Source organism: Eptatretus burgeri, chromosome 6 (assembly GCF_056783735.1).
Source record: "Eptatretus burgeri isolate ZD-2024b chromosome 6, Ebu_testis_v1, whole genome shotgun sequence".
NCBI classification, from domain to species: domain Eukaryota; kingdom Metazoa; phylum Chordata; class Myxini; order Myxiniformes; family Myxinidae; genus Eptatretus; species Eptatretus burgeri.
Window position 1 is genome coordinate 22,185,969 of NC_140966.1, and position 25,156 is coordinate 22,211,124.

Sequence of the window (25,156 nt, forward strand, 5' to 3'; positions counted from 1 at the left end):
ACAGGATTTCAGTCGTTTATTCCATGTCCAACATAGCGAGTCCAAATACACGATAACAAGGTGGGGTGTTATTATGGTGAGGGTACAACGCAACATGGCATCCACTGAAAAAAATAAATAAAATGAAATTACTATAAAGACATCCATTAACTAGAAATATCATTTATCCAGAACACCCTTAGTCCCAAAAAATTCCAGATAAAAGATTTCATATAATATATACATACGTATGTAGGTATTGTTACGGTTCTAGGAACCGTATGCATACAAACATAGTTGTCCCGAAGTCAGTTATTCCGTTAAGTATATGTGTAGATAGAAGCCCTCCTTGTGTTTACTGGGAAATCAGAGGGGTGCGTTGCGATGTTTTTTTTTTTAGTTGGATTAATAAATCTTTATATCCCCTCCATTATGAACCACAGTACCTTCCTCCCATGGGCTGAACAAATGCTTGTTCGCCTACTCGCCCAACCGCGACTCGCTGTCAGAGGCAAAATCCTCTTGCAGTAGTTCCTTTTTGGCGAGTCCGCACGTGTGGAGTGGGCGGGCTTCCCGGTATGGCCGAAATCCCGCCCAGAAAGGGCGGACCCATGGAAGCACCGGCAATCAAGGCGGACAGTGATGTCAGCTTCACCAAGGCCCCTCCCCGCTGAGGGAGATCAATAAATTACGAAGTGTGCCGAGACAGTTCGTCGGTTGAGGAGCATTGGGGTGCTGAGAGAGTCAGAACATTCGTGCTGAGAGGGTGAGCGAGAGCTGGAAAGAGAGTAGTCTTGGGAGCGAGCTGGAAATCCCAATCCACACCTCAGAGTCTGCTCGACTCGCCACGAGCTATTTCGCAGACACGGTCTCCACGCGAGCGGCTGTGGACTGAGCCACACGACAATTGACTGGTGCCGCACCACAGAGCACCCCTTCCCTCCAACGTTCAGGTACCTGAGGGAACTGCGATCTCAGCTCACCTCCCTCTCTGGCTGCGGGGTCCTTTGCAAACATCTTGGTTTCTTTTTGTCTGAGTGTGCGTCTGAGTGTGTGGCACAGTCTTTAAGTAGAAACTGTACAAGTTATTCGAACCTTGAAAATCTTGCCTGTATTATTCTCGTGACAAGTCTGCGCTGTGTCTGCTTTATAAGTTGCTGTAAAATTGTCGCACTACATCTTTCTTTCATCTTCCCCTGCATAACATCCCCGATAAAGCTGTTACCTGTATCACATAACTTTACTCGCTTTATTGAAAATAAATTATTGTAGAAATGTTCCCAGTTCGTTTCCGTCTTTCCCTTCATTGGTCCAGCATGGTTCGGATCTAAATTTAGCCGGGTCTTATCCCCGATAATCTGTTCATTCTAGCCGGTACGTCCTTGGTAGTTCTGCTCGGCTGCATCCGATCCAGAGTTGGTAGTTCGTAGTTGGTATTCTACCGTAGTTGGTTGAGTGACCAGGTTCGGGAAAGGCGTACCGAGGGCGTGGTTCCCCGGTAGACACCGCATGGTTAATTAAGTAAATTGGTTCGAGACAACAAGACCCTACGCTATGCGGTGGAGGTATTGGCATCCACGTTCGGCTAAGCGACCCACCGCATCACAGAATTATCCGGAGCGACGGCCTACAATTACAGGAGTCTGGTGGGACAACGACGTAACTTCCCCCACCTAGTGATCATTCTCGCTACCGCTCCCTGGCCCGCAACAGTATGTATGTATGTATGTATGTATGTATGCATTGTTACGGTTGTGGAAATTCGCATTACACCATAAAGAGTCCTCAGGTAAGATATCTCGATAGATCCATGTGTAGTGAGCCCAAACCCGTTGTATAGAGGGAATTTATGCGATTCATCCGGGCTGCGACGATTAAGTTAGCCATTTTTCTGTTCTATCTTTTATTTCAAACAAACAGCATCTCAACAACCACGCCATCCCCACCACAGTGCCAACCACACTACAACGACGCCACCTCCACCACATCATCGCTTCTATGGCCATTCCCAAACACCACCAGTCAACACCAAACATAGTGTTCCCGGAGCCGTTCGGCCATGGAGGCCGAACGCGTCGATCAGGAATGCTTCACGCGCACTTCTCCTCTGTCCAATGGGCAAGCGCGAGGCGGCTTGGCTCCGCCTCCAGGCGATTTTAGGTGAATTCAGTCTATGCAAATTTTAGGATCAGGGGAGGTTCACGCCCCCTTTTCCTCCGACCAATGGGCGAGCGTGGCTCCACCCCCGAGGTCATTTTGATCTGAATATTTGCATACCCGGGGTATAAAAGGGACGTACGCGGGCGGGGTGAGGGGTGGTTGTTGCTGTTGGTGGTTCGTTTATCTACGAGTTCTTCAGAGAGTTCTCCTACGAGTCCAGCTGGAGGGAGTCGAGTCGGCGCATCCTCTTCCTGGGCCCTGTCGCCGTCTACATCGGGAGAGGGCGAGCCTTCTGCCAGGTGCCGGAACGATCAGCCCGCGGTCCCGAGACTGCGTCGGCGGGACGGAGCATCCACCATTCTCCCCTTCGAGCCCGAGCATCAACAATTTCCCCTCCCCCATAATCCGCGCTGAGATAGTGCAGGAAGCCCCGTTCGTGGCGCAGAGCGGCTACACGTGCCGGCACGAGGTGCGAGTCGCAGACCACATCGGGGGAGGCTCGGATTTGAGGTCAAGGACGCGACGCTGGATGACGCGTGCAGAGATGTCGCAACTTTCTTTTCCTTTGGGTTCGTGTAAATGACTGTGGGTGGCGCCTGTCCTTGAAGTAAAAAACTGGTTAAGTGTTGCCGGGTTTAGTCAGGACATCTCTTTTGCCTGTGATTGTGTATACGTGCCATTTCTTGACTTGCTTTTGCTTTATTGTACATTATGATTGTGACTGTATACGTGCCTTCTGTGCTGGTCTGTGTGTGCAATTAAACCTGCTTGTGTGAACTTGTTCCCCGTTTCGCTGCATCCTTTCCTTCATTTGAATTTCCATCTTTCATCACGTAAGGGGTTCGTAGTGGGTTCAACATCCCGGTAATTAATCTGAACCGTCCAGGTTGACGATAACACCACTTGGTTATCCCGATAGTGCGGAACGGGCCGCCCAAGCGGCTCGTGTCTGGAGTCGACCTGTGGCGAGGTACGATCGCCTGGTTAACCATCCGCGTGGGTACTTAGGTAGGTCGAGTTTGGTGAACAACCCTATCCTACGCGGGTGGCCGATTGGCACGATTGTGGTGAGGTCGAAAGGACCACCCGTGACTAGCTCCCGGCGTTGGTCCGAGAGGGTCACGACAGAATTGTCCGTTCCGGTGAGTGAGGCGGCCGCCATTCGAGTCGAGCGGCCGATCGCACGCCGGCGGGCGCGAATTCGCAACACTGGTGTACAGGAGTTGTTGTTCATCTTTCGGCTGCTCCCGTTAGGGGTCTCCACAGCGGATCATCCGTTATGATCCGCATACTGATTTGGCACAGGTTTTCCGCCAGATGCCCTTCCTGATGCAACCCTGGTCGCCTCTTACGACACAGGGATCAGGATTTGGGTTTCGCCATGATTCCAGGCTGCTCTCCACCCTGCCCAGTGCAGAGCCCCCGTCCTCAAGCGATCCTCCAACCCAAGCCTCCGAGTAGCTGGATTACAGGCGCACGCCACTACGCCCGGCATACTGGTGTACAGGAGTGTGGAATTCAAATCCACCTCGGTCTCCAGCTAAATTCACGGGAATCAGTTCAGGGGTGAGAGGAGCGACCCCCGATTCCCTCCAAATTACGAGCATACCAAATTAATCAGTTACGAGAAACAAGATGGAGTCTCAAGGCGAGCGGGAGCCGGGGGTAGAAATGTGTATGTGTTTGAATGTAGAATCCATGGTCCAGAACAAAATCCCCGTGCAGGACATTCCCAGGAATATGCTTCAGCAATCCCCCCCACAAACGAACCCAGAGCCCGAAATGGGCGCGGCAGCGGCCGCGGTGTATGACACCTCCCCTCCCCTCCTCCGAAACGGCTCACCCAAGCACACTCGACATGGCCCAGCAATTCGCCATGCTGGCAGAAATGAATGCGAATATACAAAACAAAATGGAAACAAACACAAATGAAATAAAAACAAATGCGTGCAGGTTGAATAATCACATGAATGGTAATATACAGCAGGTGAAGAACGGAATGAAAGAAGAAATGAAGGAAATGTGGGGTGAGATGCAGAACATGGGCATAGGCCTGCAGGCAGGCATAATGGCAATTGCGGGGAGCGAAACACGAGCAATGGAGCTCAAAATGGCGACGCCACGTGCTGGAACGAACGAGCTGAGGGGGAGTGCAACGGCTGTCAGGCCCGCAGTGGAGGCGGGTGAGGAGGAAATAATACGGGAGACGTGTTGGGGGAGACGCGTGGAGGTGATGGAAACTGTGACGGTGACACAAGTGGAAAAACTAAGTGGGGTGACTGCGACGTGTGAGACGAGACACGAGGTGACGACTGAAAGAAGAAAAGAAATAGTTGAGACAAGGGAGGTAATGGGTGAAGAGGTGACTGAGTTGACAGAGACACGGGAGATAGAGGGTGAATTGGACGGGGTTAGTGACTAACACACACATTGAGGTAGTGGAGGACCAGGAGGTGGAGCTGGCAGACTGTTTAGGGACCCGGTGTGAGCAGCTGGATAGCCTCCTTCGGGAACAGAGGGAGACGCTATTCTCCCTCGAAGCTGATCACGACCAGGTGGGTTCGGTCGTGCTTTGCGAGGTCGAGGGGAGGAGTGCTGTGAACGGGTGCACGCCGAGCTTGGGGGGGTATGGAAGCCCCGGGAACCCTTGGGGTGGCACGAATCCCCAGTGTGTTTAGGAGTGTGGCGAAATGTGTGCTGCAACGTGCACATAGCGTGGGTGCAAGGGCGTGTGTGAGAGCGACCGGGTGGGTGACAAGCACCCCGTGTGTGGATGAGACCCCAGGTGTGAGTGCGCCCCCGTGCGTGGAAGCGACCTCGCGTGTGAGTGGTATGGTGGCAAGTGTGCCGAAGTGTGTGCCTCCCAGCATGCCGTGTGTGGATAAGGCACCGTTTGTGGAAGGAGCCACGTGTGCAAGGGGATGGATGGCACGAGTGAGTGAGCGGCCGAGTGTGAGGGAGACAGCGTGTGTAAGGTCGCTGTGTGTAAGGGAGATGTCGGTCGGCATGCGTGAGCATGCAGCCGCGTCTCCCGGTGTGAATGCGAGTTTAATGGAGTTCAGTCTGAGTGTCGTGACACGCAGGCGTGCGTGGGTTGAATGGAGCTTGAGCGCGAGAGTGCGACGGCGACAGATAAGGGACAAGGGACGGGTAGCGGCCGTAGCTATTTCAGGGACCGCGCCGGGTTTACCCAGCGGCGAGCGCGAGGTTCGTGCTGTGGTACGCACGAGACCCCCACGTGCTCGCTTGCAGGAGTGAAACCCGGTCCGGAAACGCCAGCGGTGAATGTTGCCGATCCCGCGACGGACAAAGTTTAGGCAGGATTTCGAATTTGGACCGGATGGGTTCTCCACGCGAGCGTGTGTGTGAAGCTCCAACGGGCAGAGCACACGTGTTCGCGTGGGGAACCCCTCGAGACACGAGGCTTGTGTTTTTTTTTCATGCGCAGGGTGATGTCATGGCTGCGTGTGTGGTTGGAATCCGGCAGGAGGGTGAATCCCTGCCGGATAGTACCGTCCAAGAGGGACGAGCGACGCGAACAGCTGCCATGACGTCATGCCAAAGGTGCGCGGCTGCGAATTGCCGTGCTGGTGCACAGGTTGCGAGTTGCCGCGCTGGTGCTGCGCATTTAAAAAAAAAATAGCAAGCCTCGCTTTCGGGTGAACAGGATTCCTGGGCATGGGGTGGAAGACCCCCCTGCCCGGGCAAAGGATACAACTAGTTAGGGGAAGGGTTAGTGTTGGTTAGACTGGCTTCATGGGGCAGGGGTAAGTCCTCATGGGGCCCATGGAATTGTAGCCAGATTTAGGAGGGGAAATGATTTTTTTGGATATTTGGAGACAGGGACAGACTTTGGATGTGTAGAGGGGACGTAGCTTAGCTACGTAGTGTTAAAAGGAACGTGCTGTAGTGTAAGGGATGACGTGGAAGCATGAGGTCGTTAGGGGATTTAATGAGCAGAATGGCAGAGATCAGCGATGGAGTGAAATGAGTGGAAACATGTGCTTGGTGAGTGAGTGAGGCCAGCGGGTCTGTGTGTATGGAGCGAATGTGGAATGCATGGTGCGATGAGTGATTGGGGGGAGGAGGGACTTCCGCCCAAGGGACCCCGGGGTCAGTGTAGAGTGAGTTCGTGGGTTAGCGAAATTGAAAAATGGACGCCGTTTTGCTGTTGGTGGGAGTGTAGGCTCCATACCTTTTTAACGGGCCGCCCAAGCGGCTCGTTTCCGGAGTCGACCTGTGGCGAGGTACGATCGCCCGGTTAACCATCCGTGTGGGTACTTAGGTAGGTCGAGTTTGGCGAACAACCCTCTCCTACATGGGTGGCCGATTGGTACGATTGAGGTGAGGTCGAAAGGCCCACCTGTGACTAGCTCCCGGCGTTGGTCCGAGAGGGTCACGACAGAATTGTCCGTTCCGGTGGGCGAGGCGGCCACCATTCGAGTCGAGCGGCCGATCGCGATTTCGCAACAGTATGTATGTGAAGGTGTGTGTAGATATAGATGTATAAATATATAGAAAGTGGACAAAATTTGGGTAAAAATCGATAACCAACACAGGTTTATAAGTATTCCTTTGAGTATTCTGAAAATAGAAAAATTAAAAATAATAAAAAAAAAAGTCATCCTATTTTAGCAACTTGTAATGCCATTGTATAGGATGAAAATAAAGGTGAATTTTGTACAATTTGAGAAGCAGGAAAATGTCAAGTCTTTGTATTTGCAAAACAAAAACCATCAAGACAAATTTCATGTAATGCCTCCATTATTTCTAAGTCACCACATTGAAGGCAGCCACGGCAGATGAACTACTGTTCATCAATGGAAATGCAGTCTTAGCCACCCTTCCCAATTTCGATCCAAACAAAGACCTTTCCCGAAGGGGCAATTTACCACCACCCTCTGGCTTACATATATTGACAAGTCACCATGGCAACAATCACACCAGCCAATTGGCAAAGGACAAGTGCTTGACAAGGAAAGCTCAGCAGTACTAATGGCAAAGAAAAAAAAAAACGATTGCAAACAGCTTCAGCTAAAATTGCCTTTCACCGCCATTTGCTGTGCTCAGTGGCACAATGCGAAAAATAGCACAAATTGAGTAGTCCACAATCAAAGCAGCGTCTTTTAAAAACAGTGGGGGTAATTTGTACAATGCAAGTGAAGTGAAGGGGAAAAGGGTCGTGCACAACGTGGCATTTTCCATTTTTTAAATCGGCATACTGACAAATGGCATATCCACTTGGTGCAAGAAAGATGGAGAAAGAGGAGCATGGATGAGCAAATAGTGTATTTTGTCATTTCATGCTATATTTGAGAATATGTGGATGGGACTACATCAGGAGGGATATATTATTATATAAAGGCTTACATATGAAAGCCCAAACTTAATTACATCCATAAACAATAAAGTGCTAAAAAAACAAAACAAATATGAATCGATAATAATAATAATAATAATAATAATAATAATAATAATAATAATAATAATAAGTACAAGTATAAGAAATATGAGGTTTTCTATACTCTTCAGACGTTATCGTCAGATAACTATTCAACACAAACAAAACCTTCAAATGGCATTTTTTTTGGTATCACAGCATGTTTTGCAATCGATTCCAATCTCTCGACTCTAGAGCGTCTCGACAGTCTCGAGCGAAGCGATAACTGGAACGAAGTTCCTGGCACGCCATCACAAATCCCCACATAAAGCAAAGTTGAAAGATGGCAAAAAAGTTCCACTAATAATGACCCAATATCAAATCGTGTTTTTTTTTTTTTTAATCTTCTGTTTTCCCACCCCTTGGGGAATGAACCAGGAGTCAAATCCAAAAAATCGTAACATATTTCATACATCCTCCAATGTTGATTGCAAATACAAAGTTGCATTAAAAAGGGGTGTCCGTAATTGCTTTTGGTATTGGACCTTTTGGCCCAGCCAAAGGCCACCTTCAGAGTGGAGCCAAAAATGATACTGCTCCCACACCCTCTTGCCAAGTGGTGATCACAACCACCAGGTTTGGTGAATTTCTGCACAGCAATTTAGGAGGAGACAGCATGATGGAAGGACAGACAGACAAAGCCAGTTACAATATCCACCCTCCCCCCCCCACCAACCCGTTAACCTCCAACCACCGAAGGTGCATGGAGGTTATGTTTTCACCCATTTGTTACTTGGTGAAAAAATTTTGGTTAAATATGTTGGTCTGTAACTTTGCTTGAAAACTGTGGCTAAAAATTGTGTTTCAGACAAACAGACAATCGTTCTGAAATTTTTTGTACATGTTGGTGACCAGCCAAGGATAGCAACACAATTTTGGTGAAGATCTGAACACGAGAATTTTTTTTTTTTTTTAAAGTGATTCTTCACCATTGAGAGATGGGGATAAAAACGATATTGCATGATATCTCAAAAACTTGTGGACAGATTCAGATTCAACTTGGTAGACATGTTGGGTGTGTGACAAGGACCAATTGATTCGATTTTGGTGAAAATCCGGATCCGAGAATTTTCAAGTGATTCATCACCATTGAAAGTTTCGGCCAAAAACGATATACAGAAGAGCACTATCAACAGGTTATGGATGGATTCTGACTAGGTTTGGTGGACATGAAGGGAATGCCACTAGGAAGAGTCGATTCTATTTTGGTGAAGATCTGAATCTGGATCCGAGAATTTTTAAAGTGATTATTCACCATTTACAGATGGGGCTAAAAACGATGTATAGCATGATATCTCAAAAAGTTGTGGATGAGTTATGACAAAACTAGGTGGCAGAGTTTTTTATGCGACAAGAACAAGCCGATTCGATTTTGGTTAAGGTCCGGATTCAGATCTGACCCATCAGTGGGATACAAAATTTAAACTGTTCAGCCTGGCGGAAGTATGCGCTCTAACGAGTGCCGCTCCGTTTCACCAAGTGTCACTCTATGAATGAGTTTATTTTATTTGGCTGTGTGCAGGATATCTCAAAAAGTTGTGGATGCATTGAGATGAAATTTGTTGGGCAAGTTGGGTGTGTGACAAAGGCAAAATGATTCGATTTTGGTGAAGATCCAGATACGATAATTTTAAGTGATTCTTCACCATTGAGTGATAGGGCTAAAACAGATATACTGTATCGCACGATATCTCAAGAAGTTGTGGACGGATTTGGACGAAACTTTGTGGATGAGTTGGTTATGTGACGAGAACAAGCAGATTAAATTTTAGTTCAGGTCCGAATCCAGATTTGGCCCATCAGTGGGATCTAAAATGTAAACTAATCAGCCTGGCCGGGGTATGTGCTCTATTGAGTGCCACCTCAAGTTTTGTTGTTTTTTTGTTTATTTTATCTTTAAGCTTGGGGATAATCAGTATAACTGTTGCAAACACAAAGATAAAGATACAGATATCTGTATAGACTGCAACAAGCATTTTTGTAAATCAGAAGGATCAAGGACCATGTTTTCACAACAGCTTAAATAAACAACCAGAGGTGTCTGTTGCAAGATAAACTTTCTGAATACATTTTTTCTGTCTGGGTTCTAGTCCACAAAGCTGTCTTATCTTGTGCAATTCTTTAATATCGACCAAATAACAAAGAAATGTTTTTTTTTTAAACGTTTTGGCGATTGCAACGGATAAAGACAAAAATCAGACTGCACGTATGATTGAAAAAGAATAGCTCACAATACATTGGCATACGGTTAACTGTTACCTCCACCTGCTGGAAGTGTCCTGAAATTGCCGTTGATAAATGTGAAAAAGGCTTTGTAAAACAAATCTTTCTTGTTGGATTGGAGCCTTAATGATATTCTGCACTTGAAAGATATCCCTCACAGATACAGATGCTATTTACCATTTTTATAACACATCACGAATAAAAGTCAAATCGTGCCATTGGAAGCCAAAAGTATAGATTACAAAGAACTTCATCACAGGAGAAGGCCATTTCGCCCACGGAGCCTGCACAAGGGGTGTTTGCCACACTCAATCCTTTTGAAATACTGAGCATCAAGCAATGAAGCAGAACATACCACAGTACTTTTAAAGTCTGGTCGGACTCGGCTGAGGTTTGAACCGCCAACATCCCAGACTCATAGCAGACACTTTAACCATTACACCACCGAGAATGGGATGCTAAAGGAGTGTCTGCCTCCAGCTGTCAATCATTCCTCAGCCATGATGATGCACATGGACAGCAAATTTCTTATGTGAATGAAACGAAAGTGAGTTTCACTCGGGGGGGGGGGGGGGGGGGAAAAAAAAAAAATCTGCATTTTTGTTTATTGATGCATTATTTTCCTCAAATTAATGCGCAACAAAACTAATATAAAAGTTCTTCTTAAATTGGTTGTAATCTCCTTCAACTGGCATCAGAAGGGAATCGAGTACTCCCATTGAACAGAATCAGACAGCGTTGGGAGAAAGCAACCCATGCAATTGCAGGGGGCCTATGGAAACTGAATTATTAATTAAATTTATAACAATGTAAAAATGCAGGATCAACTTAGTGTAGTATTTTAAGAAATCTATATATTACGAAAACTCTCATCTTGTATGCATGTTCACGAAATATAGCCAAAACAGTACCCGATAGTACAAAAATTTTAGGACCATCTTACTCACCATTCTCCTGCGGTGTGCAGTCTCAAGTTTCGTTCAAATCGGGCAAAGAAAGACGATTAAAAAAATCAATTCCCGATTCAGTCAAGTCCTCTTCGGGAGTATTTGATCAATGCAAACAACCTCAGCGGTATAGTTCGCTGGAGCTATCTTTTTTTTTTTCTTGAAATGATTTATTTTAAAATTTCAAACACTTAGTATAGACAAAGAAAGATTAATTTTTTTAGCATAAAATGAACCGCCATTTTGATCTAATACTTCCCTGTTCATTAATAAATAAAATTGTGTTTAGAAGATGACGCACAATAATTTATTTGACTTTCTTTTCTCCGTTTTTTTTTCACATTGATGCGCAACATCAAGTTTCGTTCAAATCGGGTAACGAAAAAAAAAATCAATTCCTGATTCAGTCAAGTACTCTTCTGGAGAATTTGAGCAATGCAAACAACCTCTGCGATATAGTTCGCTGGAGCTCTTTTTTTCTATAATTTTTAAATGACTTTTTTTTTTTTAATCAACCGCTGTCACAACGGGAACCCAACGGGTTCACGGGTCATCTCGTAATTTAATAAATATACATGCTGAGAAAGCTAGTAAAGAGCAGAATACACACATTTTATTTAGTCGTAAACAACCTTGTATAACTATCAATCCGGTGACCATCTTAGTCAACAGGGGAAAACATGACTCTCTGTCCTCTTCCCACCCCACCACCCCTTCCCGAGGCTGTAAACAAACTCCAAAATCCCTCTATGTAGCCAATTTGAAGTACACAAAGTTCCATCTGATACCTTGGTGAAAACTGATTATATATATATATATATATATATATATATATATATATATATATATATATATATATATATATATATATATATATATATATATATATATATATATATATATATATTGTTACGAAAATGGCCCTTAGCAGGCTACTAAATATAGGATTAGCTCAGATCCCCCATTAAATGCATGTTTATCTAGGTTGTTCGGTAAAATGGACATTACATGTGTGTCGGGAGGTGTAGGATGCATGTTTTATTGTTCGTACAGTGGTGGTGTGCCGAGGGCTCCCTCTTCTTCCTTCCCCTCTCCGGACGATAGGCCCCGCCCAGTCGGCTGAGGGGGAGTGACCTGGAGAGGGAGGTGGAGCTAAGGGGAGGAGTTTGTCGGCTTCGTAAAGTGGGAGGAGCGAGTGGCTTTGAAGCAGCAAACGAAGACCTCGTGGAGTGGTTCAGTTTGGGGGAACAGTCGGTTTCCGAGGAGTGCTCTGGTTTCGAGGCGAGAAGGATAGGAAATCTGTGGTGAAACCGAGCGCGGAGGTGGTGCCGATCGGCTGTACACGGGACAGCTGTGTCTGTTTTTCGTGAGGAACAAGCCGAAAGAAAGGCAGGGAAGGCAACAGAGAGACGAGTGTCGAGTCACGATCTGCTGGATGAGCGAGTGGTTTGGAAGCGAGTGAACGAAGACCTCGTAAAGTGGTTGAGTTTGGGGGAACAGTCGGTTCCGAGGCGTGCACGTGTTTCGAGGCGAGAAGGAACGGAAAAAAGTGGTAAGAAACTGAGAGGATGGAGGTGATTCTGCCGTGAGAGAAACGGCAGTCTGCTTTGAGAGGCAAGCGAGCGAACGAAGGAGGGACAGTGTTGAATCTGCAGGAAGAGAAGCTGAACCTGAGCGCGCCGATTTCCGCCATTTTTGGCAGTAAGAGAGGCTGCCTGCACGTCGAGTCGGCGATCGACTCTTATGAGGAGGTGATCGACAGGTTCAACCTGCGTCTGGCCGTGCAGCCTCCGTCCTTACTCACCTCACGGCTCGACACGTTTGTCGATCTGCCTGCGGAGCCCGGCACCTCAATTTGGCCTTGTCTGGTGAACAGGCCAGGCCTGGACTTGTGTGCTGGACCTTGTGAGAAACCAGCTGAGACCCATCATCGATCTGGCGGTCTTGTGCCGTCGACCTTACGCGGGGTCAGAGCGTGCGGTGCGGAAAAGGAAGGCAAGCGCAGTCTCGCCACGTGGCGTGTTCGAGCTTGGGCTTAAATCCGTGGACATCGGCTTGTTACGAGCGACATTCGTGCTTTTGACACTTTCCTCTCGTCCATGAAACATCACCAAGTACTCTGTCTTGTCTGCACGTTGTTCAAGGCATATTTCGGTAGGGACCCCTCGAAACGTGCAATCCGTAGTTCCCGAGTTGAGAACGGGTAAAAGATTGTTAATAAAAACATTGTCGTGAATGTTTTGCTTGTGTTGTGTTCCCCGATGTTCCCCAATAAATCTGGTTGGTTCGTATGAAGTTGCCGCTGTGGATTAATCGTGTCGTGCCGAGGAATGATCCATTCGATTGGTAGAAAAAACCAAAATGGTTACAGACTGGCAGAAAATGCTCGGCATCTGACAAAACCAGTCTGCAACCGGGGTTCTATTTCGCCAACTGGTAAGGTCCAGGATTACGTTGGTATCACGATTAAATATGCGTGACCCGAGGCCTGCGCCGAGCCAGCCGGCGTTATAAACCCTGGAGGCTGTGGGAGTGGGTTGAGAATCCCTCAGTCCCCGAATCTTCAACAAAATAGATATATATATATATATATATATATATATATATATATATATATATATATATATATATATATATATATACTGTTACGGCTGTGGAAATTCGCAATACACCATAAAGGGTCCTTAGATCAGTTATGACGCTATGTTTATGTGCAGATAGGTCCCCACCGCTGTTTAAAGGGGATTCTCATGTTCACCGGGCTGTGACCCTTTGAGATAGCCGTTTTTCTTTATCTATCGTAATTTTGAGCCACCATTGCAACAAACCTCCACACAAACAACCGCCACCATCTATGCCACAACACCCACACCACCCCCACAACAATCACCACCATCTTTGCCACTACGCCCGCTTACGAACGCCATCCTCCGCGGAACACGGTAAGACGGTTTCCGCGTCGGAAACCGTCCGAGAAGGATTGGCAGAACAAAAGCTCTTGAGACCTGTGGTGTTTTTTTCCCACCTATTTTCCCCGTGCTTGTTGTGAAGGGAAGGGGGAGGGCAGCTCGCTGCCGATTGGTGGCTGCACGGCGTGAGGTCGGGGTGAGGGAACGCCCCTTTTCGGGAACCTTCTCGAAGGGAGGCAGAGCCAAAAATGGGGAGGAGTGAAGGGCGGAGCCCCGCGCTATACAGGTCGGACCGCACGCGGGGCTCGCTCTCTCTTGGTGGTCGAGGTCAAGTCCTTTTTTGTCTGGGTCGTCGACGTCATCCTCTCTGTCGGGGTCGTGCTGGATCTCTTTCTTTGTCGTCGAGGTCGAGTTCTCTCTTCCTCCCTCTCGTCTTGGCGTTGAGCGACCTGTCAGTGAAGGCGCGGGCCGGTGGCGAGTCCGGGCGACGCCTCGGAGACGCGGACGGGAGGCGCCGCAGGCGGTCTGTGGTGGACCTGCGCGTGCGGACAAGGAGAGTGCCGGAGAGGGTTCACCAGCCGCAGAAGGGAGGTTTTCTTTCTTTGGGCTTTTGTACGTGTTTGTGGCACCAGTCCGTGAAGTAAACCTTTTTAAGTGCCTGTACATTTAATGCTATAGTCGGTCGCAACGTCTTTCATTTCTTGCTGTACATATTGCATGACTGCCCTTGCTTGTTTGTGTTATATGTGTAATAAATGTGCTTGTGAAATGTTTCCCGTTCGTTGCGTCCTTCCCCTCTTTTGAAAGTGCCATCTTGAATCGTGGAATGATTGGTAGTGGGTTTTAAACACCCGATAAATAATCTGAACTGTCGAGGTCGGCGATCACACCGCTCGGTTATCCCTGTAGCACGGAACGAACCGCTTAAGCGGTTCGTGTCATAAGCTGACCTGCGGCGTGGTGCAACCCCTCGGTAGGTTACCCGCGCAGGTATTTAGGTATATTGACATTCGGCGATTCACCCTATTCTGCACAGGTGGAATGCGGACTGGGTTGTGGTGAGGTTAAACCTCCACCCGCGACTGGCTGCTGGCGGTAGTTCCAGGAGGGTCACGACCGAATTGTCCGGCCGGTGGGCGACGCGGCTGCAATTAGAGGTACGTGGCCGATTGCACGCCAGAACTCCTAATAAAAAAAATATATATGTATATACATATATATATATATAGTAATACCTTGACATACAAGTTTAATTCGTTCTGTGACCGAGCTCGCAACTCGGTTTGCTCGTATATCAAAACAATTTTCCCAATTGAAATTAATTAAAATACCATTAATCAGTTCCAGCCCCCCCCAAAAACACCCTAACTTCTTTGTTATGTAGTTTTAAAAATGAGAAATGTATTTATAAATAATTAATACAAAACATAATACAAAGATAATAAAATAGAATATAAATAAATAAACTGGTTTTATAAAGTGTATTTACCTTGTAAATGAGACGACTTCGGCTTACGGAAGATTCTGGTGGAGGTGGCGGAGATAGGCAGAGGAGATTTGAAGGTCTCATCACACTTTATCGCTAAATGTAATTGATACATTTTTTTTTTTTTTAATCGACCCCTTTCCGTAATTGATACAAGCGATTATTATTGCTCCTTCTCCCTCACCCACACCAAAAGCAGCTTCTCCATCTTTTCATAAACAGAGGTCCGCAGCTTTGAAATAATCGTAATGCCCTTGGCTGGCATTATAGCCTTCAACGAATCCTTCTGCTTGAGAATAGTACATATCGTTGAAGTACTACGCTCAAACTGCCTCGCCAACTCGACAACACGCACTCCACGTTCATGTTTTGCAATGTTTTCACGCTTCATTTCAAGTGACATCATTCGTTTCTTCTTAGCACTATCCTTTGCAGTTACTTTTTTAGGACTCATGGTTGAGTTACAACAAATAAATTTGGCAAAATAACTGCACCAATTAAAAAACAAGAGCTAAACAACGCAGATTACTATGGTACGACCCTACTCAACGAGATAGCCAAGAGAACTGAACGAGTGAGTGGCGGGAGATGCGGGTGTTCGCTTGCTTGGCTGCGCGCGTCTCAAAGCTCGCTCCACTCGTAACACAAAGCAAAAAATCGTCCGAGCAACAGCTCGTAACACTCGTATGTCAAGGTATAACTATATATATATATATATATATATATACATACATACATATATATATATATATATACATACATACATATATATATATACATACATACATACATACATACATACATATCAGCCATTGGGATTATCGGTTTCCTGGGTCAAAACTAAGATCCAGGCTTTCAATGACATCTTGGATGCTGCTATCCTGTCTGTACCTGTTAGTGGTGAGGATGTTGAGGTCATGGAGAGATTCACTTCCCTTGGCAGTGATATTCATGTCTGTTGGTTGCGAGCCAGATGTCAGACATCTGGGTCATCATGGATTCACTGGATCATGGGGTGTGGCGCTGTCAGTACCTGTGCAGGAGGACAAAATTCCGAGTCTTCAGGTCCTTCGTGCTTCCAGTCTTGCTCTATGGATGTGAGACTTGGACTCTGACCAGGGATATGAGATGGAGAAAATTCCTTTGGTACCAGATCTCTTTGGAGAATCCTTGGCTATCACTGGTCGGACTTTGTGTCCAATGAGCAGTTGCTGAGAGAGATTCAAATGAGATTTGTTACCCGCATAACCCTTGAGCGTCAGCTGCAGCTGTATGGACATGTGGTTCGTTTTCCTGATGCTGATCCTGCTCACCAGATTCTCTCAGCAAGGAAGCCTCGTGAGTGGAGGAGGCCAATGGGCCAACCACGCGCCTCGTGGTTGCAGCAGGTTGATCAGCATCTCAAGGAGATGGGATGGGCCAGGCATCTGCCTGGGGGATGGCCAGACGGAGGCCCCTGGAGTACCGGCAGAAAGTGGACGCAGCGATGCGCTGCTCTGGCGCATGCTCCCATACCCGACCTGACCTGTAGCAAATCATGACAACACAGCAAATCTGTGATGTAAATCTCTGCAACGATGTGTGGAGAGTTGAGCATAGTGAGCCAATCCACACAAGTGTGTGTCAAAGTAAGAGTACGGAAATATAAATGTATGTGGTATAACTTGTAGAACCATTCAGTGATATCATCTGTTATAATGAAAGGCAGTGTCACCATTTTTATAATGGGTGCAAAGACATTGTGGTAACATTGGGGTAACAAGACATCTCAAATACCGGGCTCCCTCTCCCCCCATACTTCAATAAAATAATTTAATTTCCATTTTTTTACTGTCAATATCTCAGGTGTTGGCTTAGCGATTAAGGAGGCTGCCTTGGGACTTTGGAGTCCTGAGTTCAAGCCCATAAACCGTTGAATTAACACCAGGTGAGGTTGACTCAGCCTGTCATCCCACCAAAGATAACCTGCGTCGGAGTGGCGACCTGTCCAGAACTGCACTCCTTGCCAATGAAACTGCCTCGGCAGCCCTATAAGCCTTTCCGGCACAAAAGGAATGCTGTTATATATATTATTATTTTTACTGACAAAATATGTTGGAATGAGTATTTAAATTGATCTTTGGTCAAGCCAAAAAAAACAATATCATAAGTGAAAATTACAGTGCACCAAACCCCCCCCCCCCCAATCCATTACTGTATTTCTCGTGGGAAAAATTGATTTGATTCGTCACACTTTTCAAGAACAGATCCTAGACATAAATTGAGGCAGATCCTCGACATATATACCTGTTTTGTGCAGATCATATCTCCAAGTATGCCTCGAAAGCCAGCCACACCACAAATTTCTGTGCAGGACCAAGGCCTTTCTCTGCTATCCTCAACTTATCATGGTATACAAAGCCTTCACCGAGATTGTCATTGAATCTGCTTCTTCCCATTACGCCCCACACCCTTGAGGCCCCAGAACATTGGGCGTTCATAATGAGGAAGTACTCTGAAGATCTGTTTCTTCCTCACCCTAGGCAGGTTAGTGCCTTGGAGTGCATTTCCCCAGCTTTATTCTCGTCTTGCTCCTCCTGCCTTTCCAATTCTCCACTCAGTCTCCACCCTGCCCCTCCTGGTTGGATGAATTCTCTGCCAGAAACCCTTTCCTCATTACTCTGCATAAGTGAACTCAAAAATAACCTCCATTTTATCATACCTCTATTTTTATTGCATTTGGAACAGTCTTCAGGAGTCCATCTTCTTACACCGTTCCCAACATAACTTCAACACTAACTACAACCTCATGATTTCTCCAATTCCATGACCGAGCCCAATTACTACCACTGCTAAGAGCCTGTTCTCACCCTTCTCCTACAATTTCCTTTCCTTATGCTTTAGTGTGGTGCATTTGTTGTTCGTTGTCCTCCTGTTTTCCTTTGGCTCATTGTATCTATCGATCCAATGTTTGCTGCCATTCTGCTCTTCCACAAGCTTCAATGCATTTTGGAAAACAATCACAACTAAAGTGCCTACATAGACAGACCGACATCGACAGCCTTCACCAGGCTGAGCAGTTTATATCCCATTCCTGAGCCAAGTCTTCACCAAAATCGACTCGATTCATCCTAGTGACACACCCAACTTGCCACCAAGTTTCGTGCCAATCCGTCCATAACTTTTGGACATATCCTGCTGACAGACAGACAGAGGTGAAAACAAAACCTTCGCTACCGAAAGTCGTGATGAGAAGGTTGGATCTTGTACTTCATCAAAATTGATGCAATGTAATAATTTATGTGCAAGTCGTTCGGAGCAGTAGCTCGAACCTCAAAAGTCACATCACCGATACGAGACCTTTTCATGTTTGTTGAAAGATTATGTACGTAATATATGCACAGTCCCTAAGATGATCACAGGCAGAAGTAATCGATGAGATGGACTGAGCTGGACCGAGATAAGCCAAGGTGGTCGGGGGCAGAAATGACTGGTAACCATATTTAAAGAATCCCCATCAAATCAAAACAGTTTTCCCCGATAGAGAAACATCTCCATGTTCCATATATGATCTGCTTTCATCTCATAATTGCCAGATTTCACATGGGAAAAGAGCACAAGAAATGCTCAGACTACAATATATGCATCACCAGAACGGCACACTGTGGATCACGTACCTCCACCAGGCTGAACAGTTTACATTTTGTATCCACCGATAGGCCGGATCTGGATCATGACGTGAACCAAAATCTAATCAGCATGTTATCACCTACCCAACTCATCCACCAAGTTTTGTCATAATCCGTCCACAACTTTTTGAAATATCATGCTATAGATATCATTTTGGCCCATCTCTCAATGGTGAAGAATCACTTAAAAAAAAAATTTTACTTCTCATATCCGGATACGGATCTTCAGCGAAATCAAATCAATTCATCCTCATCACACACCCAACCATTCCACCAAGTTGCGTCTGAATCCGTCAACTATTTGAGATAGTGCTCATGAATGAAAAAGAATTTCTTTTTTTTTTAAAGGAAAGTACGAGCAAAAGGATTCCTTACTCGGGCAGGGCTCAGGGGCATGTCCCCCAGAAAATTTTCCAAAATATGCATTTTTGGGATGATCCTGTCCAAATTGAAACAAAAATAAATAAGTAAATAAAACTTTTTTAAAAACAATGCAAATAAATGATGTTTGGGGAAGAATTTTTTTTATTTCATCTGAACATCCCATTGCTGGGAAGATTATTTTCATTTAGTTGGTGCAGCATTTTATCATAAAATAAATGAATACTGAATACCATGTACATTAACACGACTTTTAATACAAGAGTTTAAGGGGAAAGGGGGGGGGGGGAGGTGTTTGTCACACATAATGTAATGGAGCAGTTCAACTGAATCATCATCACTCCAGTGTAAACCAGAGCATCCATTACCCCCCCTTATGTTTTCTGTGCATTGCTTTATTTGGCGGGTACTGGACTCAACGCCATAATGTCTGCCCAAAAGACCTCGCCTGGCACCCTCTGTGGCGCACTCGTGGCCATTTTTTATTATTGGATTACTTTCCTGTATAAAGTGGGTTTTCGTTATGCGAGATCACGAATGTACTTTATTTCTCTGCCAGTTTTCATGTCCGTCTATCTTTTGTCCCAGGATTCTCAGTTTTCATTGTCTTGTGCCTTATTATAATAAACAGTTATTGGTGGGGTGACTGACCATTACAGATGTAGCACATGAGAAACCATTTCTGCACAGCTTTAACGGCAAATCCCCAGGGAGGTTAAAATTTGTAATGTTCTTTCCAAAGAGATTAACGGGATTAACAATTCTAACCACACCCTCCAGCAGGGGTCAGTAAACACACACCATGCCATGTGTACATGGGAAAGTTAAAAGTCGTTATAAACATACGAGTTTTATAATACTGATTGTATTTGAATTTATAACAGTCAAGTTTCTGTGCCTGCCACACTTTTCTCATCTCCACTCCTCCCCCAGATGAAACCGAGTCAAGAGCCTGATGGATGTATTTAATGTGGTGGTGGTGATGGTGGAGCAGCACAGGCATGATGGGCCAAATGGCCTCCTGTATCAAAGTTCCTTGTCCTAACAACGGACACTATTTCCATATTTACCGACATCAACAGACATTTGATCACCGTAATGCGCTTGCAAGCTTTTGTACCTGATTAACTTCTACAAAAATACCTCCTAAAATTTTACCATAGGGGTAATTCCCATTATCATGGTCATGGTGTGTGAGCATTGCACCCCACCGGATGAAGTGGGTTAATAAAGAAGTGAGAATATCAGAATCGCACCTGAATTCCTAATAATCACAGCATACTTTTATGATGACAAAATACAGAAACCTCTGCATGGATCATTATAAAAATATGGATTTCCACACACATACAGAAGAGTTTCATGCCTCTATCAATGGTGTAGAATCACATTAAAATGATTATCTGGATCCTGATCTTCACCAAAATCTAATCAATTCATCCTTGTCACCCACCCAACCTGTCCACAAAGGTTGTCCGAATAAGTCACAACTTTTTGAGATATCCTGCTCACAGACAAACAGACAAGGGTGAAAACGATCTCCATCCACCTTCCATGGTCGTTAAAAATAAAGATTAAGCACGTGTTTTATGCACACTAACTTTTCGTGAACATTTGATCGATAATTTTTTTTTTTTCTTCCAGAACACATGTGAGCCACAAATAAGAATCAAACTGCTCAATATTTTCTTTTTTCATAGATATGCAAATCGAGCTTTGTCAAAGCAAAAGGCAACATAGGATAGTGGACAATCATACTAGCAGCGCAGCAACAAGGAACCCATAGAATATGGAACATACCCAAACAAAATAAGATCAGAGAAATAAAAGAACAAGAGTTTGGCTGGAGGATGACAAGATGGTGGTAGGTTACCAACTTGTACTTGAGGGATGGGTGAAACCGAACTGACAAGACTACGATTAGAGGTGAGAAGGGCAAAAAAATGAAATGGAAATGAGAAAATACATATATAGTACATATATGTGACTGTACTTTGGACGATTAATGAGGAGAGAATTCTTTGACGTGTGCATTTGTGAACTTGCTGGAATTTTCAGAAAGACCATCGTTCCACAGCATACAATAGTGAATGGATGCCACTTCCACATGGTATTGCATCTACACCCGCAACCTGCCAATTCTAAGAAGCTATTTTCTGTTATAAAGAATGATGTTATGCTTTACAATAACGTAGCACCTATTCACAACACATACTTTATGTTTATAACCTGATAAGAGTTTAATGACAGAGACGGTCTCGACTGAAGACCATGCAATTTCCACACATTTGCCAAAAAGAAAATAAATCTCATAGACATTATACATTAGCTGATGAAGTCACTATAGCCTTGGCCACTTAAGGAAAGCTTATGTGCTGGTATAAAGACATTGTTGGACCCAGCAACTAAGTGCATTGATGTTTATGGAAACTATGTATCAAGCTGTCAGCATGACATTGACCATTTTGCAGATTGCTAGGACTTTTTTTTTTTTTTTTTCCAAACATCAGTTATGGAGTTTGCATATTGGTAGATTAAGAGCAGTGTGAAGTCACCTGAGATTTCTTGTGATGAATATGAATGTCTCCTCCTCCATTGGGTCGAGTACACACAGCACAGGTAACCAAGTACTCAAACTGCACATCGAGCGGAGAATAAACCATAATCACACATGTTAACATCGTCATGAAAGGTGTGCTCAAACAGCATTGAAAACATGTGGTCTTACCCGCTGTAAAATGAGGTTGAGATAAACAGTTTCTTCCCAGTCTATGTCCGGGTCTCCAAGCCCTGGCAATTTACGTGAATCCCTCCTGTATACCTCCAAGTTTACCTGCACAAAGATAGAAAGCAAATTGAAATTTTATTCGAGAGATGATCATTCCAAATAGATCCGAAAAAGGGCATTCAGCATCATCCCTTTTATGGAACTAGTGGGCCCGTTGGACCGATGGCCCAAATTTTCATTGGTCTTCACAGCCTTGTTGCATATCCCCCTGCTGTGCTGCTTCAGCATTAGCTTGCCTTTCACCAAGGCCAAATGTGCTTGGGGTCAGCACGGGACTATATGGTTATTATTATTATTATTATTGCGAAATGATACTACCATTCTTATTATTGTTGTAAATATTAATTAATATATTACAATGTTATTGTTTTTGTGATATATTTTGGAATTAGAATGTCATGTCATGGTAGGAGGACGTATTAAGCTGCTTTATACACCTTAACATGGCAATTCTAACAGATGATTTTGTTGTTAATTAGTCTAATCAACTCAGGTAATGATGATCATTTTGGTGTATCACACATCAGAATGCTCTAATAGAACTCCACACACACAATCCATTTACAGTGGTCTCTTAAATGATCTACAGGGTCTTCTGGAACTTTTGGGGTCTTATAGGGGTTTAAGGGGTCTCAGCAGTCTTAAGGGTTAAAAGGTACATTCCATTAGTGCGTAATTATTGAACAGACACATAAAATTTTCCACATTCTCCACACTTGTTGAACAAATCTATTATAACTTATCAGACAGTGAACAAGGTAATACAGTGAGACATCTCCATGAAGAGCTATGTGATGTTGCCTACGTGAAGCCAGGACCACACAGACTTTTTATTTATTTTTTAAAAAACATTTGCATATGTAGTCGAGGCTCATGGAAGAGCAAGCACACTGAATGGATCAGGACGTAACAAACAAAAATAGGATGCAAAACACACATGCATGGAGAAGGAAACTCCAAGGAGGGAAAACTGGAGAACTGGAAGGAGGTGGCTGGCGATTTGAGTGGGGTTGATAATAATACCATTCCTTTAGTGCTGTAAAGGTGCATAGGGCAAGCGAGGCTGTTTCATTGGCAAGGAGTACAGTCCTGGATGGGTCGCCACTCCGACACAGTGGGTGGGGTTAACGAGAGTAGAAAAGAGCATGGTTTGGCATTGGGGCCGATCTGAGATGGTGGTGAACAGCAGTCTTGAAGACCTGGAGTTAAGAATGACATTGAAGATGATGTAGAAGTTGGTTCCACATGTAGGAAAAAAAAAAAAGGAACAAATGAGTGGAGGTGAGCAGTGATCCCGGATTTAGGTCGTTTCAACAGAAGAGGGCTAATTGTGGACTGCGTATGCCCTGCAGAAATCTGGTTGGGGGGGGGGGTGGTTTGACAAAGCACGGAAAGAGCAGAAAGTGCAAGACCAGAAAGGAGAGACGAGGGAGGACAGAAAGACAGCGCCATAGACTCAGCTTCAGCAAGGAAGATTCCAATGATCTTGAATGCCTTGGTTTTCACAGCATCAAGCTGAGCAACTTGTGCAGCAGGGGAGTCAGCCCAGAGGAGAGAGCAGTATTCTATCAAGCTGTGGATGAAGGCCTTGTAGATGGATAGGACCTCAGGTGTGCCAATGAAGGACTTTGTACGAAGGAGGATGCCCTCCTTCAGGGTCAGTCAGGTTCGATCTGTGACCTGCAACAGGTACCATGTAAACCTGTACTAACCTGTTCCATGGTCGGGTTGTCGGCGACTAAACCGTCTCCCCCACCAGGTTTTCTGGTGAGGGGGGTGTTTGGATATGGACACCCATCAGGATTAAAAACAAAACCTGTCAAAGGGCGGAGGAGCTCCTTGTGAGCCAACGGCCATCCATATCTAGTGCCCAACTGTGTCTGCGGACGTCCTCCTGCAGTTGGGTTACTTCTTATTAGGAGGTTGGTGGCAGGATTTGCACTCCGGCCACCGTAAAACCCTTCATTCCGCAAAAAAAAAAATCTAAAACCCACACCGTGGGAGTACCTCGTGTGCAGCTTCCCTTCGCAGGGCAGCTCACCGGAAGACGGGATCGGGGCAAAGCCTTCGGGACCCCCAATCTTTGATGATAGGAGGGAAACCACAGGGTAACATCCCTGGGTCAGATTGCGGGAGAGTGTGTCGGAGTGGTGCTGAGGTGTCGTCCACCAGATGGCGGTCTCCTTGGGTTAACCTGAGGCGGTCCCTTCGGGTGGGTGCCTGGAATGTCCTATCCCTAAGAGAGGATGATCACCTGTCTCTGTTATCATCTGAGCTCAATCGGGATTGCAGCTCTCTCTGAGGTTAGGAGACCAGATTGCGGCGAGATAATGGTGGGTGGTTACACCTACTATTGGTCTGGTCGCTCTGATGGTTACCATACCCAAGGAGTTGCTGTAGCTGTGTCCAATAAGCTGACCCCAATGATAATTGAGGTAACACCGGTCAACGAGCGTATTATGAGATTAAGGATTCGTCACTCCTTTGGTGTCATTTCCCTGGTCTCTGTTTATGCTCCGACTGAGGCGAGTGATCTCACCGTGAAGGATGCATTCTACGCCACACTCGAGTCTGTGGTTGATCAGCGCCCCAGACGAGATACACTTCTAGTCTTGGGGGATTTCAATGCATCGACTGGAACTGATAGGGACGGTTATGAGGTGTGTGTTGGTCCCCATGGGTCAGGAACTATGAACCAGAATAGCACTAAGTTCCTTGACTTTGCAAGAAGTCATGGACTTAAGGTGGCTGGATCATGGTTTCAGCGCCCACAAGCTCATCGCTGGACTTGGTATTCCAATGCTGGCGGTGTGGCAAAGGAGATTGACCATGTCCTCATTGACGGTCGTTGGAGGATGATCCAGAACTGCAGGGTCTACCGGAGTGCTCAGTTCCTCAATACTGACGACAGGCTTGTTGGAGCAACTCTAAAGCTGCACCTTAAATCCTGGAGAATGGTACCATCCCAGCCTAGGCTGGATGTTGCCAAGCTCAGGGATGAGAGAGTAGCTGAGGAGTTTGCGAACAGGCTGAGTGGACACTTGGGGGATCTGGGTGCTTTGGGGGGGTCCTGAAGAGTTGTGGAGCGCCTTCAAGACCACCGTCCTTGATGTTGCCGGTGGATGCCTTGGAGCTCACCGCAGGGCAAAGAAGAATTTTGTCTCACAAGGGACAC

The 25,156-nt window shown here is 45.6% G+C and overlaps 2 protein-coding genes across 4 annotated transcripts in view; one reads left to right on the forward strand and one right to left on the reverse strand.

Annotated features, from left to right (window-relative positions):
- The window catches only part of LOC147024392 (nuclear pore complex protein Nup50-like), a 159,042-nt gene extending 138,761 nt beyond the window's left edge, over nucleotides 1-20,281 (forward strand). The window contains exon 7 of the mRNA XM_085884278.1: nucleotides 20,127-20,281. Coding sequence (XP_085740404.1) covers nucleotides 20,127-20,149 — 23 coding nt within the window. The 3' untranslated portion in view covers nucleotides 20,150-20,281. The remainder of the gene's footprint in view (nucleotides 1-20,126) is intronic.
- KIAA0930 (KIAA0930 ortholog) overlaps nucleotides 1-25,156 on the reverse strand; it is a 92,455-nt gene that overhangs the window by 33,549 nt on the left and 33,750 nt on the right. For 2 of the 3 annotated variants that reach the window (XM_085884269.1, XM_085884270.1), the window contains exons 3-4: nucleotides 21,922-22,026; nucleotides 21,749-21,829 (exon numbers count right to left, since the gene is read on the reverse strand). The exons of the other annotated variant lie outside the window; for it this stretch is intronic. In XM_085884269.1, the coding sequence (XP_085740395.1) occupies nucleotides 21,749-21,829; nucleotides 21,922-22,026 (186 nt within the window). The remainder of the gene's footprint in view (nucleotides 1-21,748; nucleotides 21,830-21,921; nucleotides 22,027-25,156) is intronic. 3 annotated transcript variants of the gene reach the window in all.